The 16951-nt window shown below is 41.2% G+C and overlaps 1 protein-coding gene across 7 annotated transcripts in view; it reads right to left on the bottom strand.

Moving 5' to 3' along the window:
• Window positions 1–16951, bottom strand: part of LOC146665305 (transcription factor SOX-6-like) — a 104512-nt gene that overhangs the window by 57112 nt on the left and 30449 nt on the right. For all 7 annotated transcript variants that reach the window (XM_085412903.1, XM_085412899.1, XM_085412900.1 and 4 more), the window contains 2 exons: window positions 14116–14335; window positions 10458–10668 (listed from right to left, as the gene is read on the bottom strand). In XM_085412903.1, the coding sequence (XP_085269029.1) occupies window positions 10458–10668; window positions 14116–14334 (430 nt within the window). In that variant the 5' untranslated portion in view covers window position 14335. The remainder of the gene's footprint in view (window positions 1–10457; window positions 10669–14115; window positions 14336–16951) is intronic.

Below are 16951 nucleotides of genomic sequence, written 5' to 3'. Positions count from 1 at the left end.
CTTTTACCAGCTCGTCTATCAAATGTCAGAACACTGTGAAAATGAAAATTCACAATTGAGAGACCTAAATTCGGTATTTAGAAACAACCATAGAAACAAATATTGAAAAATGTATTTGACACTCCACATCCAGCGAGTGTCAAAACTCATGCTAAAGAATTTTTATTATCCTACGTCATCATCAAGAAATGCATTTTGCTCCCTGTCTGGTGTAAACCTGTGATGTTGCAGGAGCCTGTAGATTACCTAAACCCCTTTATGTCTACAAATTCATATGGTATGAAGCAGATCTTGTATGAACAAATCAGCTGACTAAACTGCAGTCTAAATAAAACATCGATTGCAACGCAAAATTTAAGAGGCCACCTGAAGACACCACTTTAGTAATGTGTCGTAAATCTACTTGGCATTTAATTGGCATGAAATTTGTCCTTTGACAGTTAACAACAAAGTTTTTATTCATTTACTTTACCTGCAACTTAGACAACGTCAGCTTCCAACATCGCTTGGGTGGGGCTTTGAGTCACATGCTAAAAATACTCATGAACTACTCCCCCCAGCAGTGTAAAGCACTTTATATGATATAAGAGGGGCGTACTGCTGAAGACTGTGGGCTGAAACCGGGCACTGAATTAGATAAAGTATAGTGTTTCTACTGAAGGTGTGACTTTAATACTAGAAAAACCCAGCTGTTGATCCCGGCGGTGCAGTCAGAGAGGTCAGGCCTGCTCTGAATTACTACACTGATATCAACAGCCGCCGCTGCCGCCTGAACGTGAGGAAACAACAAGGTGAAAATTTGTCCTCGAAGAAAAGGTACTGCTTTCTACAGCCTGCTGCACACTGATGTGACAGTAGGATTTGAAGATAAAAGTGAAGGTGGTAGAGCTTAGCCACTTTTGGAAAAGACTTGGACAGATGTCACATCTTACTTGCGGATGATTTTATTATTTAACTTTCAGTTATTTTAAAAAGTAATAAAATACACTTTATTTATTTATCTCCACTCTTTATCTGAGTGATGGAGAATAATTAAGCAGGTCTCGTGGGCAAGTGTTTAAAAACCACCACATACGCCAGAGCTTTGGATTTAACTACACAATTTTGTACATTTAAATAAATCTGTGACCTGCTTTAATTTAAACTGCATTGACTGAAAAGTTTGTAACATCAAGTTCTGCGGATAAAAGAAAGAAAAAGAACGAGTTATAAACAAAATAGCTGGGCTTGACCACACTTAATAGGACTTTGGTTAACAAGAAATTTAGATCTGTATTTTTTTAAATAAACAAAAGAAATTTGAAAATGAGGGCACTTATATCCAGGCAACAAAATTGCTTCTTTGTCAAACACACAGTCCCAAAAGATCAGTTCAAGATAAGATAAGATAAGATAAGATAACCTTTATTAGTCCCACACGTGAGAAATTTGTTTTGTCACAGCAGGAAGTGGACAGTGCAAAAGTTATGAGGCAAAAATTAGAATACAACAAGAATAAATACAGTACACAGCTGTACAGAATAGAATAAAATAATATACTATATACAGTAGAATAAAATAGAATAAAAATATACAATAAGATAAAAATAGAATACGAATGCTATATACAACTGAGTAAAAATACAACGATGCCAGAAAAGATTATTGCACTTAGTGTTATTGCACATGTGTGGATGTGTGTGTTTGTTCAGTTAAAGTCTTTGTTGTGGAGTCTGACAGCAGTGGGGAGGAAAGACCTGCGAAATCTCTCCGTCCCACACCGTGGGTGCCACAGTCTCCCACTGAAGGCCCAAGCTTCTGGCTCCACTTTAGATTTAATATATGAAATCTTATCCCTGCTAGCACACACACACACAGACATGAACAAATGTATACACACAGAAAGATGTGTTGTTCAGGCACAATAGAAGTGCTGTTTTGGGTCGGGCCCCCACGGGAGCTGGTTTGGGTGGGGCCTGTGGTTTTGGTGGAGAGAGAGGGGGCTCCGGGAGCTGACATTGAGTCTGGGCTACGTCCTCATTTATTTCACAGCAAACCAAAGAGAAGAAAAGGCAAGTGAATCCAACAGAGCCGTCAGAACTCCAAACCATACCCACCTGCCCCAAGCAGATACTGTCGCATCACAAAAACAATAAAAAAGGGGGGAAAGGACTGCATATGCATGTAATGCAGCTGCTCCTCAAAACATCAATGACAGGAGAAATGATCAGACATACCTCTTAAGAGGTACTATCAGCACGCAGTTTTAACACACATTCAGGGTTAACACTGCCATAAAAATTTTGCTGTGAAAATAGTGGCTGGTTTCTAAGAGTGATGAATCCCTCTGCATTAAAATAATTAAAAACATTTAATTTCATAGTCAGCCTTATTTGAATTTTTTTCCATAAATGTTCTTTGGAAAATGTCTAATATGTCTGTGGTTTAAAGCAGAGCACAGAGTTCAGAATATGAATTCATTCTAAGGAAAATGACAGAAATTGAAATGAAATTTTTTTTTAAAGTCAGTCTGATTTTACACAAAAACTGTGTTATAAACAAGCAAAATTAATAGATTAGATCATTTTTGTTTAAGAAGAAAATAGCATTCAAATACAAATCAGACTGGAAACGCAGTATCCCGCATATTAATGTGTGTGTGACGGTTTAGTCGAGACAAACAATTTCCATCGCAGTTTGTAACGCAGTGCACAGTCCACATCTTTGAGAAGCCACGTCAAACATGCTCCACAGGCCTCAATTTATCTTGGCTGTGACACAGTCGGTATTTTTTTCCATTACGGTTATATCATGCTGGCCTTCACCAAATTATCAGGATCAAATTGGCACTTTGCTGAAATCCTAGTAAAAAAGGAGGACTTGGGAAAATTGCAATTTAACCTGATTCTTTTGGACAACGTTCAAAACTGTTCCGACAAACCACATTGCATGCGTTCATACCATATGTTGGCTGGCCTACAGCCAAAGTGAGCAGGAGAGGGCTACTGGGCATATCCCACTGACTGTATTTGCACTCAAGACTCACAGGCTGTGCCTGATCATTAGTAAAGAGATCCCTATCAATTACAGACGAATAGATTTAACCCAACCACAAGAAGTCCAGGGGGAGTCAGCCTGTTGCCAGAAACAAGGACGTACTGACCAGGAAACACAGCGATATGTAAAAGGAGATCAAGTTCAAGATTAAAGAATGACGTTTACTGAATTTTCAATAAAAATCTAGCCTTTTCACAAATGCTGGCCATTGGCTATAATATGGCGAGTTCAGATGAGATGTTTATTGGTGTGGAAAGCTGAGCTACATGCACATATGCACAAACAAAGCCTCTACCTGCACACAATCACATCTCAAGCTGCCAATCCCATAGAGGAAGGCAAACATGGTGCCAGAGCCAAGGCTTTGTTAATTAGCTAATAAGCTTAACTCTCAGGGCCAGCCCAGCTTGCTTGTTAAGCTGTCATCACTACTTCCACCTGAGTGTATGAATCCATAAGCCTTCACACACACACACAAACACACACACACACACACACACACACACACACACACACACACACAGATGAGGCACATGGGGCACTGGCTCACAGGGCTCACGCTCAAAGTTCAGTCACCATTGCTTCTTCTGCAGCTTAGCTGACGGAACATACAGAGTATTTAACCTTCACACAGTATTGCTGACGAGCAAGGGTAGCACCTAAACTGCTAATAAGATCAAAGATTCATTCATTATAGTTACAAGTGAAATCTCAGAGGGAATGTTTTATTGAACATTATAGCACTCCCAAAATGCCCAATAGTCAGAGCGCACACTCTCCCTCGGGTGGAGGAGTGCGTGCTGCACAGTTCGAGTGGCTGTAACAACAGAGATGTTGAAACATCTTTCAGCAGTCAGAAAGAACCAAGGCAGAATGTTTCTATTGTCACAGAAAAACGGGGTTAAGTGAAGGTTTGACCTTGCTCTGACCTCCTCTTCCAGCTGGGGATGCCATTATATTGGTGATTGAGTGTCCAGCTCTGGTCTGGCCTCAGCACAAGACATAGTGCAGACACCTCCAAAGTGGACAACATAGGCTTAAGCACACAGAACAAGGCTACTAAAAGTGCAGCTTCAAAAGAGCTGCAAATGTTGATGTCACTGTGTATGCGTGGAAGATAAAGTAATGTTTTTTTGTGTACTGATTACACTTTGCATGTAGGTCAGAGTTTGCTGTTTTTACTATGTCTAATTAACATACAGTGGCTTTGACTATTTATTTTTGTGTAAAAGGTTTTAAGCCCTTCTGTAAACTTGGGTTTAAACCAGTTTTTCACATGAAATTAGCCACACTGAGTTCTTTATCCAATTCGCTGTCAATTTTAGAAGTTTAACACTTAAAAACCACAGCTGTCCTGCTTTATCAGGAATGTGTGGTTGCGGTTTATTCATAATTTGACTGATAGTGCAAAGCTTTGATTGGTGCACTCTGTGACATCACATTTTTCCCATTACGCTGCTGTCATTTCAAACCGGAGAGAGACGAGTGCATGCACAAATGTAGAACTCTCTGATGAAGCAAGTCATATAACACAGCGGTCCCCAACACCCGGGCCTCGGACCGGTACCGGTCCGTGAGTCGTTTGGTACCGGGCCGCGAGAGTTGAGGCTCAGATGTGAAATGTATAGTTTTCAGGGTTTTTATGGGTTTTCAGCGTTATTTTGTTGTCGTTTTTATCGTTAACTCGGTTTTCCTGGGTCTTTTCACGTGTGTTATGAATAAATCTTCTTTTTTTGGTACCGGTACTAGTTTTATTTTGTTGTATTTATCCGCGACATCTTAAAGGCCGGTCCATGAAAATAATGTCGGGCATAAACCGGTCCGTGGTGTAAAAAAGGTTGGGGACCGATGATATAACGCATTCAAAGCCGAAACAGGACAACGAACCAGAAAAAAAGACTCGAGGAAGTTCCGGCTCCACAGAAATAAATCAATGGAGGCAGACACAGTGACTCACAAAAAGAAAGACAGATTTGTTGGATCGTAGAAATGCATCATCATCTTACCACTAATGTTAGTTTGGATGTTATGCTTTTGCCCATTTCCATATGATGTGAGGGGCAGTTAGTGGCAAATCTGAAACTGCACCACCAGTCAGTACCAAACAGGCTCAGAGTTTACATGAAAGCTAAATGTGTACCTTGAGGTATTGGCTACATCTGGTGTTTTTCTTTGTTAAACTGCATGGATGCAAATATAGTATGGACATGCTGCCCTAATGGAGCATGTTAAATGCATTTTCACAGCAGATGGCCCCGCCCCTCCCTGAACCTGGTTCTGCCAGAGATTTCTTCCTGTTAAAAGGGAGTTTTTCCTTCCCACCGTTGCCACGTTCTTGCTCATCGGGGGTCATTTGATTGTTGGACTTGTCTCTGTATTATTATAGGGTCTTTACCTTACGATACAAAGCACCTTGAGGCAACTGCTGTTGTCATTTGGCACTATATAAATACAACTGAATTGAATTGAATCTTTTGTTGCTAAATTCAACTCCAGTTCGGGTCGGGTAATAAATTAGTCACACAGGTGTCTGTTTTGTAACCGCTCCGGAGTAGTGCAGTGTTGCCGTAATTGGACCTGATCTCATTTGCAAATGAAAGACATGGATTGTACAGTAATTCATACAGGCTCAAGTGTAAGCAGGGATTAGAGTGATGTTAAGTGTTTGCCAGGCACCAAAGCTGCAGTAGGCACATTTAGATGCCTGACTAAGTTGGCACCAGGGCACTTTCCCCATGCCAGACTCCAACACTGCCCCCGGGAGGCATGACAATACAGATAATCATAATTCACTCATCAAAACGAAGGGAACTTCATTGCACACTTGAATGGGTTTAATGTCTGCCAGGCAGTAGCCCAGAATGGCTGGGTTTGGCATTCAGTTAAATGTGTCCACTTCTGAGTGTTGTTTCCCTTTTTGTAAAGAGGCCTCAAGGAGATGAGGTGAATTCAGATTAATAATGGCTAAGAGAAAGGATGTATCAGTGTTCAGAGACAGAGAATTGTCTGGGTCATTACCGTAATTGTTTATTCCAAGCTTTTATTTCCCAACCTCTCCATCTCTTATTTTTAGCTGCAAAGCGACTGAGGATGGAGTATTTCCATTCAACAACAAATCTAGGACCTGCTTTTTTCTGTTTGTTTGTTTAATTCTGATCTTCCGTCACCCTGGCCGTGAACATTTTATTCAGCAACCAGCCTACTAGTCTAATAAGTGCTCTAACGGTATAGAGAAACCCTTTTGTATGCAGAAAGCTTTTGTAGCTAAATCTTCACATAAGACAGGCACAATTCAGCATAAATACAAAATTCTCCAGAAAACACCAGACCTTCACCCTCTTGGCTCCCATGTTGTGAGAGTCTAGTTGAAAATGATGCATTTTCAGCAGCTTAGCTGTGTGGAAATACTGCTACCTGACACAGTCTTAAAGGCTTCTTGATAAAGCTTTTAAAAGCTGAGGCTGTCTTTGTGTGAAGATATAAATAAATAAATAAATAAAGTCACGCATAGCAAAGCGAGGCCATGTCTATTCAGTAGAGCTGTCACAGGCACTTAGGGCACCTCTGAGAAGCAGACTGCTAACAGCGTGCCGACAGGGGGTAAGCGCAGCACGAGGGCTAACAGCGACATCATCCACACTTTAGCTCCGGGCCACAGTGCATAGGGGTCAGCCACGTTAGGCTAAGTGAGTGCTCGGTGGTTGGATAGGGTCTGTTCCATTTGATCACACAGCCAATCTAACTTGGGAGAGCTCAGCTGACTGAGCCCTTAGCAGCAGGAGGCAGAGGACAAGGTGAGGGGCAGTATTGTTCAGAGCTTAATGTGCTTCCCATTTGAGTGGCGATGATCAAATCTGCTGGTGCCGTAAGAGCATTCTGAACAAACTCCATTTTAAGTGTGAGTCAAAGTTAACACACGCGACTAAAGAGCCAGGGGAAAAAAAAGACTTGGCTCAAATGCAGAATTCCTGAATATTTGAATTATACAATAACGCAAAAAATTATCTCTGATCTACTCCACACAAGACCTCAGTATATAGGTCTATTCACCACAATGGCCTTGCACTCCTTTCTGCTTTACATTCTTTTAACAAAACAAACAAATCAGACAGCTTATGCATTTGGAATCCCTCGTCCTCACCAGTGACACAAACGAAGATTTATTTTAGGATGTGAGCAAGGTTGCCTCTTGCAAAAGTATTTTTAAAAAATGTGCTAGAAGTGATTTGAAATGCTCCAGGAGTTGAAGGATAGAAAGAAGATGAACTGAAAAGATAAATGGAAAAAGACAATAATCAACTAGAGAAGAGAAAGAGGCAATTAAAATAGGAGGCAGTATTCAAGCAAATTAACAAATGAGGGGGAAAAAAGAAAAAGGATGTGGAGCGTTATTGCTCATCGGGTTTGAAAGCTCACTCGATGAAGCATTCAGCCTCTATCAATCACCTCATTTTTGACTAAATTCATTAAGAAAAAAAAAAGCAGAAGTACCCGTCAGTCTCCGCAGCTAAGCATTACCAAAGCGCTGGATGAAAGACATTTTTACAATGCTTCTACAAGGATCACAGCAATTCGCATGAATGATTACAAGGCCCTGAAACACAATTACTATTCAAGCAAGCCCTGTATGATTCAGTGTGCCTGGTTATACTGCACACGTTTACCTTGTTTGTTTTTGTGTAAGTGTGTGCAGCATGATCAGTGCTAGTACTGCGGATAATTAGCAAAGAACGAGATGCTTAATATCAAAGTGATTTTGAAACATCACTGCTATTCTTACTGTTACTAGTATTACTGTATCTTTTAGCATAAGCATTGCTTCCATAGTTAACCATCATTGTTGATGATGTTAATTAAACTAGCCTTTTTATGTTACAAACAATGATATAATTATTAGCAATGTTTAATAATCATAAATAATTACATTTCCTTGTCATATTTCATGGAGCATAAAGTATTGAATTTATCAACAGTATATTATGCATCGCATCATGACCCTGTGATGATGCTGCTGACCTGCCCAGGATGTATCCTGTTCCTCGCCATATGAGAGATCCAGCTGCCCCACAACCCTGAACTGAATAAGTAGTTAGGAAAATGATGGACGAATGGATGGAATTGCATCATAGAGGTAGAAATAATTACACTAAACCGCAATGTGTATTTCTTAATGATGAGGAAATGTTATTTTTGTTTTGTGATCAAGTTTTGGGGTTTTTTTACCAATCAGTAAACTTGTCCTCAGTCGCAACATCAAAAAGTCCATACTGCTGTTTTGTTGAAGTGCCTGGTCTATCAGAGATACACACAATGGTGCTCTTATCACCTATTACATCATCTCATCACATATGGACACTTGGCCAGGACCCATTTTGTTTTTCACATTTTAACACACTGGGAGTTTCATTTTTCAACATGCAAGACTATTGTTGTGAAAGCAAGACTAACTCAGATCCTGATCTTGTAAATGTACGTCAGCAGTCCTGGTGTTTAAACCAACCCAAACACTGAGAGAAAGCAAACGAGTAACAAAGCTACACAGTTCATGAACAGGAAGTGGACTGTGAGCTCCAGGATCCGTCTTGTAAGTTTCATCACACCAACTGCATACTTTAAACATCATTTTAGACGTGCCTTTCATCATGGTACTAGTCATCCCAATGTTTTTACAGATGATCTGCACAGTAGTAAACAACCATGTATAAAGTTTAAAAAGCATCAGTCTCACCTTTACAAGATAGTTTCCAAACCAGTTATTGTCAATTAATCACCATTTCATTTATTGCTAACTAAAAAACATGTAAATTATTTATCATTTAATCATGCTATTATTAGCTGTCGCCCTGAATCACTCATCTGTAGTAAAAGGTCTCTTTGTATACTACTAATATAAGATCAAACAGACTTTACTTTTTTAATATTGTTATATTTCTCTAAGCTGAAAAGGGGTGGAAGTGGTTGCAATTAAACATACAAAAACACTTCAAGAGGGGCCAAGAGCCACTTGATCACAACATCAAGAATATCGGCTTCAGAATGCAGCACACCATGCTCATATTCCTCTCATACAAGGGATATGAAAAGTAATTAAGAGGAAAAAAGGGGAACCTAAGCAAACTCAATGAAGACCTATGTTTACTGAAAGTCTGTTGTGTTGCTGCACAATCACTACACGCAGTAAACAGGAATTTAAGTTTAGAAAACTTCAAAACGAATTAAAAATGGCCAACGTCATTGTACAGTAAGCAAGGTTGGGTATTGTTGATCAGAAGTATACATGTGGTTCTGAAATCAAAAAGAGCCACATTTAAAGGTGGGCACCTAGCATTTTTATCCACTTGTGTCCTCTTTGATTTGAAAGGAAGGTGTCACAACACTTTTGAAAACACACACTCACAGATGTGAGTGTGTGTTTTCTGCTGCTGAATATGAGAGCAGAATATGAGAGGCAAAGCTTCCTGTCTTGGAGCTTAAGACACCGTGGACTGTATAACGCCTCAGGCCATCCAATCTGGCCCATTTTACTGTATCAATAACAAAGTGAAACCTCTAAATGAGAGAGATCAAGCACTCCTCTGATATTATCGCGATTACTATGTGCACATAATAGTAAAGAGGGGTGTTAGATGGTTTTAGATCTGGTTTGCTTTGGGGAGGAAAAGGGCAAGCTGAGGCACGCTGGGAGACTCCAACCCTTTCCCGTGTTGGAGGTGTAGATCAGAGGAGCAGCGGAGAAAGGGAAACCTGTGTTTTCACTGATTGATACTGTGATCTAACGAGTGAGGGATCTGTCAGTTGTAATTTTAGACGTTCAAAGATCTTCTGGAGAGGAAGTTTTCAGAAAAAAAGAGAACAAAATGGTGAGCAAAGGTTGTTGTTGCTTTATGTGGAAGGGAAACTGAGTAAAAACTGCATCACTTCTGTGAAAAGCTAGAATGAAGATGCAGTCCTGCAGTGTGTTAATGTATCACTGTGATATATTCACTCATCTAGATAGCTCTTAACCCTGCAACAAATGAGGACCTTTGCTAAAGTTTTAAAATCTATTTTAATGGAAGACAAACAGTTCACCAATTGTAGGACTAGAAAATGGACAATATGGAAAATTTGTTTGAAATAAATAAAAAAAATGTTCCACTATGTGTTTAGACCATTTCTCTAACTCATTTAAGCTACTAAAATTCCCCCAAAGCCCTTCAGGTGAAACCAAAAAACCCACCCAAAGCAGCGCTGTTTCTTAGATGTATAAAGTTATCTTCAAGTTAGCTAAACTGAATGTTTATAAGTGGAAGAGCAGTGTTACTCCACAGCCTGCAGCTTCGAATAAAAGGCTAGCCTGAAATGTAAAGATTCAGGTCCACTGGTGATAAAACATACACACACACATAAACACACATGTACACTGAAGACCTTTTTCTTACCGTCTTGCTCTGTCTTGGTCAGCTCCACGAGCTTCTTCTGTTTCAGTGTGTCCACCACGTCTGCCAGGCTCCCTTTGCGGCGCTCTGGCGTCCCAAAGGCGAGGCCAATCACAGGCTCCCCGCGATCCCTTGGACACTCCTCTGGCTTGGTTGGAGAGGTAGAGGTAGTCCGGTAAGAGTAGACTGAGCCACCTTTACTGCTTTCATTGTCCTTGGAAGAAATAGAAAATGAGAGTTCAAACCCACGAGCCATAGAAAGTAATTAAGTACTGCATATCTGTGAGAGAGCATTTCAATTCATGCAACAGTTTATTTTTAACACAGCTCAGACAAATGCATCCCAAAGCTCTTTAATGTATCCCTGTAGTACTATTTGGGAGTGAGCCTGTACTTTATTTGCTCTACTGCGCTTTGCCTGGGCATGGGTCAGCTGGTGCTACATGCCAAATATCAGACTTAGGATTGCATTTTGCAACTGACAGAACATGACGAGCACAGTACTTGATCTATCTGTCATCAAAAACAACATGGTGATACTCCATTACATATCTTTATACTGCCAGGGTCACGTGTGTATAATCCACTGAGACACACTGTGAGAAGGCCAAGCCTGGCAAGTGTTTTTTCAGTTGAGGGTGCTTACACGTAAGGAGCAGCATGACCACAGAGACATGCAATCTGGTGCTGGTGGAAGTGGATTTGTGGAATAATTTAAAGCCAGTAAAGTGTTATAGTAGTCTGAGAAAAACCTTGATTTGTGTCTTTAATAGATTCATAATATATTCATTAATTACACATCGAGGTTTAACCCTACAGTCACACACAGACATCTCGGGTGATGCATATGATTGTTTTATACCTCTCTTTAGAATAAGAATTAATTCCTGTTTTGGTCAAGGTGACAAAAATCAGACCTTTTGATAATGAATAGAATAGAATAGAATAGAATAGAATAGAATAGAATAGAATAGGGCCCTGGTTTTCCTGAGACAGGAGGAGCTGGCGATGGCCTCCAGGGGTGGCAGAGGACAGCCAATTATTTTTTTGGGTGGTGTTGATTACCCTCTGAGAAGGCTTCCTGTTCTTAGTAGTGGCCCCTGCATACCCAGCACCAGTAGGAGAGCACACACTCCACTGAAGAGGGGTAGAAGGCCAGCAGCAGCTTCTGGTCCAGGTTATTCTTCTTCAGGACACAGAGGAAGCGCAGCCACTGTTGGGCCTACTTTACCACTGTGGTGTCATCGACATACTTGACGCTGATTGGGTAGGTTGGTGTACAGTCATATGTATGCAGGGGGGACCTTTAGGTGGTCCAGTTTGGTAGTGAGGATGTCTGGTATTATGGTGTTGAACACATAACTGTAGTCCACAAAGAGCATCCTCATCAAGCTCTTCCTGTTCTCCAGACAGCTCAGTGCTCTGTGAAGGGTGATGGTGATGGCATCCTTCGTGGAGCACAGGGGGTGCGAGGAAGGGGTGGCCTCAAACTGAGCAAAGGTGTTGAGCTCCTTTGCAAATTTGAGGCTGCTGTCAGGGGGTTGGGGGCTCTGGCCTTTGTAGTTGGTGAGGGCATGGATGGCTCTCCACACTTGGAGGAAGCCCTCTATCCTCCTCCTGTAGGCCTTCTTGACCTGTTTGATGTCCCTCCTGTCCAGTGTCACATTCTCTACATAGCACTTAATGTAGAAAGGGACAGACTGAGTGAAGGTCTCTAGGTCCTGCTGGTCTAAGATTGACCATGGACCAGATCAAAACAGTCCCGTAGCTGGAGAAGAGCATCATCTGGCAATGTTTTAATGACCTGGGTGCTTGGAGGAGTTTGTTTCCTGAGGGGGATGTAGGCAGGGGTGCGGAGCAGAGAGAGGTGGTCAGACTGTCCTAGGCTGTCACTCTGTAGCCATGCTTGATATTACTGTACACATGGTCCAGTGTACTGTCCCCCCTGGTAGGACACTTAACATTTTGGTGGAATTTGGAGAGCACAGATTTCAAACATGCCTTATTGAAGTCCCCAGCAACAATATGGACACCCTCTGGGTCGGAGGTGACTGAGTGCTGAGCTAACGTTATATCTGATGGGTTTTTGTTGTTTATGGTGGATGACCCCAGCGTGTGTGTCCCACTGTTGTCTGCTCTGCAGGGTTATGAGTTAAGCAAGAGGCACAAGGAGTCTATAATTATCTAAAGATAAGCCCTTCAGGATGACCACATTGTCCCACACAACATCCGACACTTTAGCACAGGTGCTCTAACACTGGGGTTATTTCTGGATACTTTCTCCTCCCCTTACAGAGTGGGGGGATCTCCAAGAACTTTAGGAGGCTTATGTTTCAAAGACAAGGGGCTTTGGCTAACAGCGGGATCTTAAGATGCCCTTGAAATGGCTCCAGGAGGCTCTGTTGTGCACTTTGTCTTTAAGCGGAAGATGCCTCTGTAATGAGGATTACGAGATAGTGTGTCACTCACAGATTGTTCAGGTGTGTTGGCTTTTTTTTCCAGGTCTGCTCAAGAGTTATACAAGCAGGGTGGTGCAAGCTGTAATGTTTGATTCTCAGATCAGAAACTTGAATCACAAAGTTTTGTTTTAAGTTGACCCTCACTGTTGGAGGCTGGTGAGGCAATGAAGTTAAGAAGGGTCGTTTACCCTTCTCTGTCCACAGCACAAGGACCTCCCATGTTTCACTGGTCAGTGGCTGCTTTGGGCAGTGTTGCAGCTTTACCTTATGACTTTTTACAGTTTGAAACATTGCACTTTGTTACTTTCTGGCCCAGCACCACCTGTCCTCTTTCTGAACACTTGAAAAGATTATTTCGTTATAGGTTTTCACCAGTGTCCTGTGCTGGTCCATGAGGGACAATGGTTACACATGTGAGTGTGTAAGTTGGAGATAAATAATAGAGAGAAAAAAGGAAAAAATATAGAGTGAAAATTCAAATATTCATGAAAAGTTTTGCCTTCAGGCAACTTTGAAGTCTGATACCGATGTTAAGTCAGGTTTTTGAATATTGTTGTTAATGAATTACTGCATTTACAGCTCTTATTGTGCACTGGGCATGGGTCAGTATAACTGAGTAACAATTTCAAAATATCTAAAGAGCCATAATCATGATTCAGTAACGCAAGTAATTTTAAAAAATGGGACATTTTTCACCAAAATATTCAACTCTACCACAACAATGATACCAGAGGAAACTTTCCCCTTTCCTCAGAGGGTGAAGCCAAACACATTTTGTCCATTAGGGACCCACAGAACCTGAAGCCAAGTAACTAACACCTTAACAGACACACTCAAACACACATACAAACACACACACCAAAGCAGGCTGTGGAGATGAGAGGAGGCCAGGGGTATAACTCTCTAAACGAGATCCCTCACTGGGCTGCCTGCAGCACTGCCTGTAGCACACAGGTCAGAAAGAACTACCGGTGCATGCGTGTGTGTCTGTGTGTGTGTCCACTACACCTTGTGCTCACTCAATAGTGCAAAGATATCATTAGGCATGAGAATTTGCACACCCTATGTATTCCTGCATCTCACAGGTGTTTTATGATTTGTGAGCCCCGAGTGTGTACTCTGTGCACACACCCACATTTGTGTGAATCTGAGTTATAGTATTATGGTCAGTTTCTAAGCTCTTAGCCTAATTCACTTCTCACCATCACAGCAGGACTGACACTCTCCCACTCAGCGTCTGTTGGTTTCTCTCTGATTGGCTGCAGTTCATCTGGGTGGGACTGGTCATGCAAAGAAGGCGACACCGTCTCCTTTGGGCCGTCGTGCTCATCACCAACCCAGCCTGCACTGTCCTGACCAATCACTTCTGCTTCCTCGGGCGGTGGATGAAAGGGAGGCGTTGCTCGCATGGAAGACATCATTCTGGGAAGGAAAAAAAATTAAGGGTTTAACTTTGGTTTATGAACTACAGTTATGTCTACCAGGATGGATGCTCACTGAAGTGACACATGAACAGCTGCCGACTAGTGCTGCTGTTCTCACAATGATAAAGACTAAAAGATATTTGTCACCAGCCAGACTAAAGCCAAAACCTTCCTGGAAACCGTGATGCATTTTCTGTGGAAAACTGCAAACAATGACACACCAGCACGGGAAAATAGAGCAATGCTCCAAAACAAAAGACACAAAGTGTTTTGTTACATTTTGTTTTGACAGACATTCTTTTCATAACAATATTATCACGATTGGACTCTTCTTAAGTGCTGGAGGTTAGTTCGTGTAAATTAGCAGTATCATCAGTATCAAACTGTGCCAAAAATGCAGTTTTCTACTTTTAGTGTGTTAAATAATTTTAGATTTTATTTTTTTCCACCACTGACTGCACAAAAAAAGCCACAAAACACTGTTGGATGATTTCACAACCATGCATTTGAATCGATAATTCAAAGCCACAACTTTATTTAAATGCAGAGACATGAATGTGAAACATGTAATTATGGTTTAGTCACACACAAACAATTTAAAGTACATATCATATTTTTGGTTTTTACTCAGGCACTCATGCAGCGCGACTCACATATTTTCATCCTGAATGTACATCAAGCGTGCAAACACACACAAATCCACTCTCGTGGGGATAATCTATTAATCTATTATGCAGCATCAAGGCCTCTCATCACCTCGGAGCTGTTACAAAAGCAGACGCTATAGGCTGCCGAGTTTAAGTGGAAAAATCTCACTTTTTTCTAATATTAGTCTCAGACTGAGTCGCCAGGCTAATGCATCATTTTCTGTAATGATTTCCTTTCATTTGACTTTACTTGTGAGGACATTTGCTGACCACAGCTAAACCCTGCCTTCCTACGGGCTTAGACGAAAGGAGGTCTAATCTAAACACGGGCTCACTTGTCCTCAACATATATACGAGTACACACAAGCGCAAATACACTAAATACATAAACAATTCTACATTAATAAACACAAATCTAAGCTAAACTGTTAGGTGACAACTGATGGATCAGCCTGCTCTGAGCTGCTTTTGCTGTGATTACTATAGCCGGTGCCACCCACCCTTCCACACACATGCACGCAAATGCATACACACAGCTTCAGTGAAAAACTGATTACTACTTCAGCATCGGCTGCTCAGTAAGTCAGAGCAGGCTGTCTCTCTGATATACGCAGCCTCCTGGGTGCTCTTAAGTGTTATATCTGACCCTCAGTCAAATGTCTGAAAGGGCGGAGCGGGGGTGCAGTCTGAATGCACGAGGAGGGAGAAGAAGATGAAAAAGTATTTAATAGATAGAAGCAGTTAATAAAGAGTGAAATGAATCGAGGGAGCAAAAAAATAAAAAATAAAAATGCAAAGACCGGAAAAAGGATAGAGAGGACAGGAATGGGAAGCTCAGTTCCAGCGCAGGTCCAGACTGATTATTTGAGAACTGCTGTGTGTCCATTTGTGTGTACAGTATAGCTGAGTGATTTGCTCAGTGAATGCGAGGGTCGTAATGTTCAGTGCATGTTGTCTCTTACTACCTCTGGTGGAACGCAGCTTCCACCGACTCTGCGATGCAGGAAAAATTAGAGGAGGGTGGATAGTGGCATGCTGTGAAAAGTGAGACCTGAAAATGTTAATAACCATTAATAGTCCATGATAGTCCTATAGACTGAAACCCATCAGAAATACAATGTAACCAATTTTACTGAGAAATTCTATACCTGTTCTCATTTATGTTGCTTTTTTCTTGTTACTTTTTACTTTACTGAACCTTATTATTGCAGTTTTTACTGCAGTAATGAAATGCAGTTTATTTGATGCATGTAGGTTAATCCAGGTGATTTTTTTTTTCAAGCTTTCAAACCCAATTTTAAGTAAGTCTAACGAGCCTTCTTTACAAGTCATCCAAGTTTCAAAGTACAGGTTTTTATTCGTTTTTACAACTGGCCAGCAGTGCCATCCATTCACAGCCAGATTTAAATTTAGTAGAAGAGTGCGGGGTTTGAATTTCTCAGGCCTTCGTTGTATTACACAGCGATATGAGTGTAAGAGCCCAGACAACCAACAAACAGCAAACCATAATCCACGATCAACTCAGGTTATCCAAACTGGAGCGATGAGACAGCGATGGGCAACTGGGGAAGGAGAATACAGAAGACAGCCTATATTTAGCTGACAATATTGCTGGTGCTGTGTTTATGAGGGAGCTTAAGACTTAGTTTCTTGGAACTGGTGTCTCATATGGCCAGGAATGCCCAGACTCTTAACTGCCAGTGATTGGGTTTCTCCATGCAACAGTACAAGGGTTTATTGGTAAGCATGGCAAGCAGGTCTTTTGTGATTAGAAAACGGTGTATTTCGGAGTAGCATGCTATACCAAAAAAAAAAAAAAAAAGATTCTTTTAGTGCATGACAGAAATGTGGCTGATTTTTTACATTTTTCACATTACCTTCTAAAGCTACACTATGAAACTATGAACACATTTTTATATTTGCAATAAAACCATCACAGTGAAAGAAAAGTGTTGAATAATGAAGCC

This window comes from Rhamphochromis longiceps, linkage group LG7 (assembly GCF_057381845.1).
Source record: "Rhamphochromis longiceps isolate RC_006_pf linkage group LG7, R_longiceps_female_GT1.1, whole genome shotgun sequence".
In the NCBI taxonomy this organism is placed as follows: Eukaryota; Metazoa; Chordata; class Actinopteri; order Cichliformes; family Cichlidae; genus Rhamphochromis; species Rhamphochromis longiceps.
Note: the sequence above shows the minus strand (reverse complement) of the source record. Positions and strands in the feature narration are given on the sequence as shown.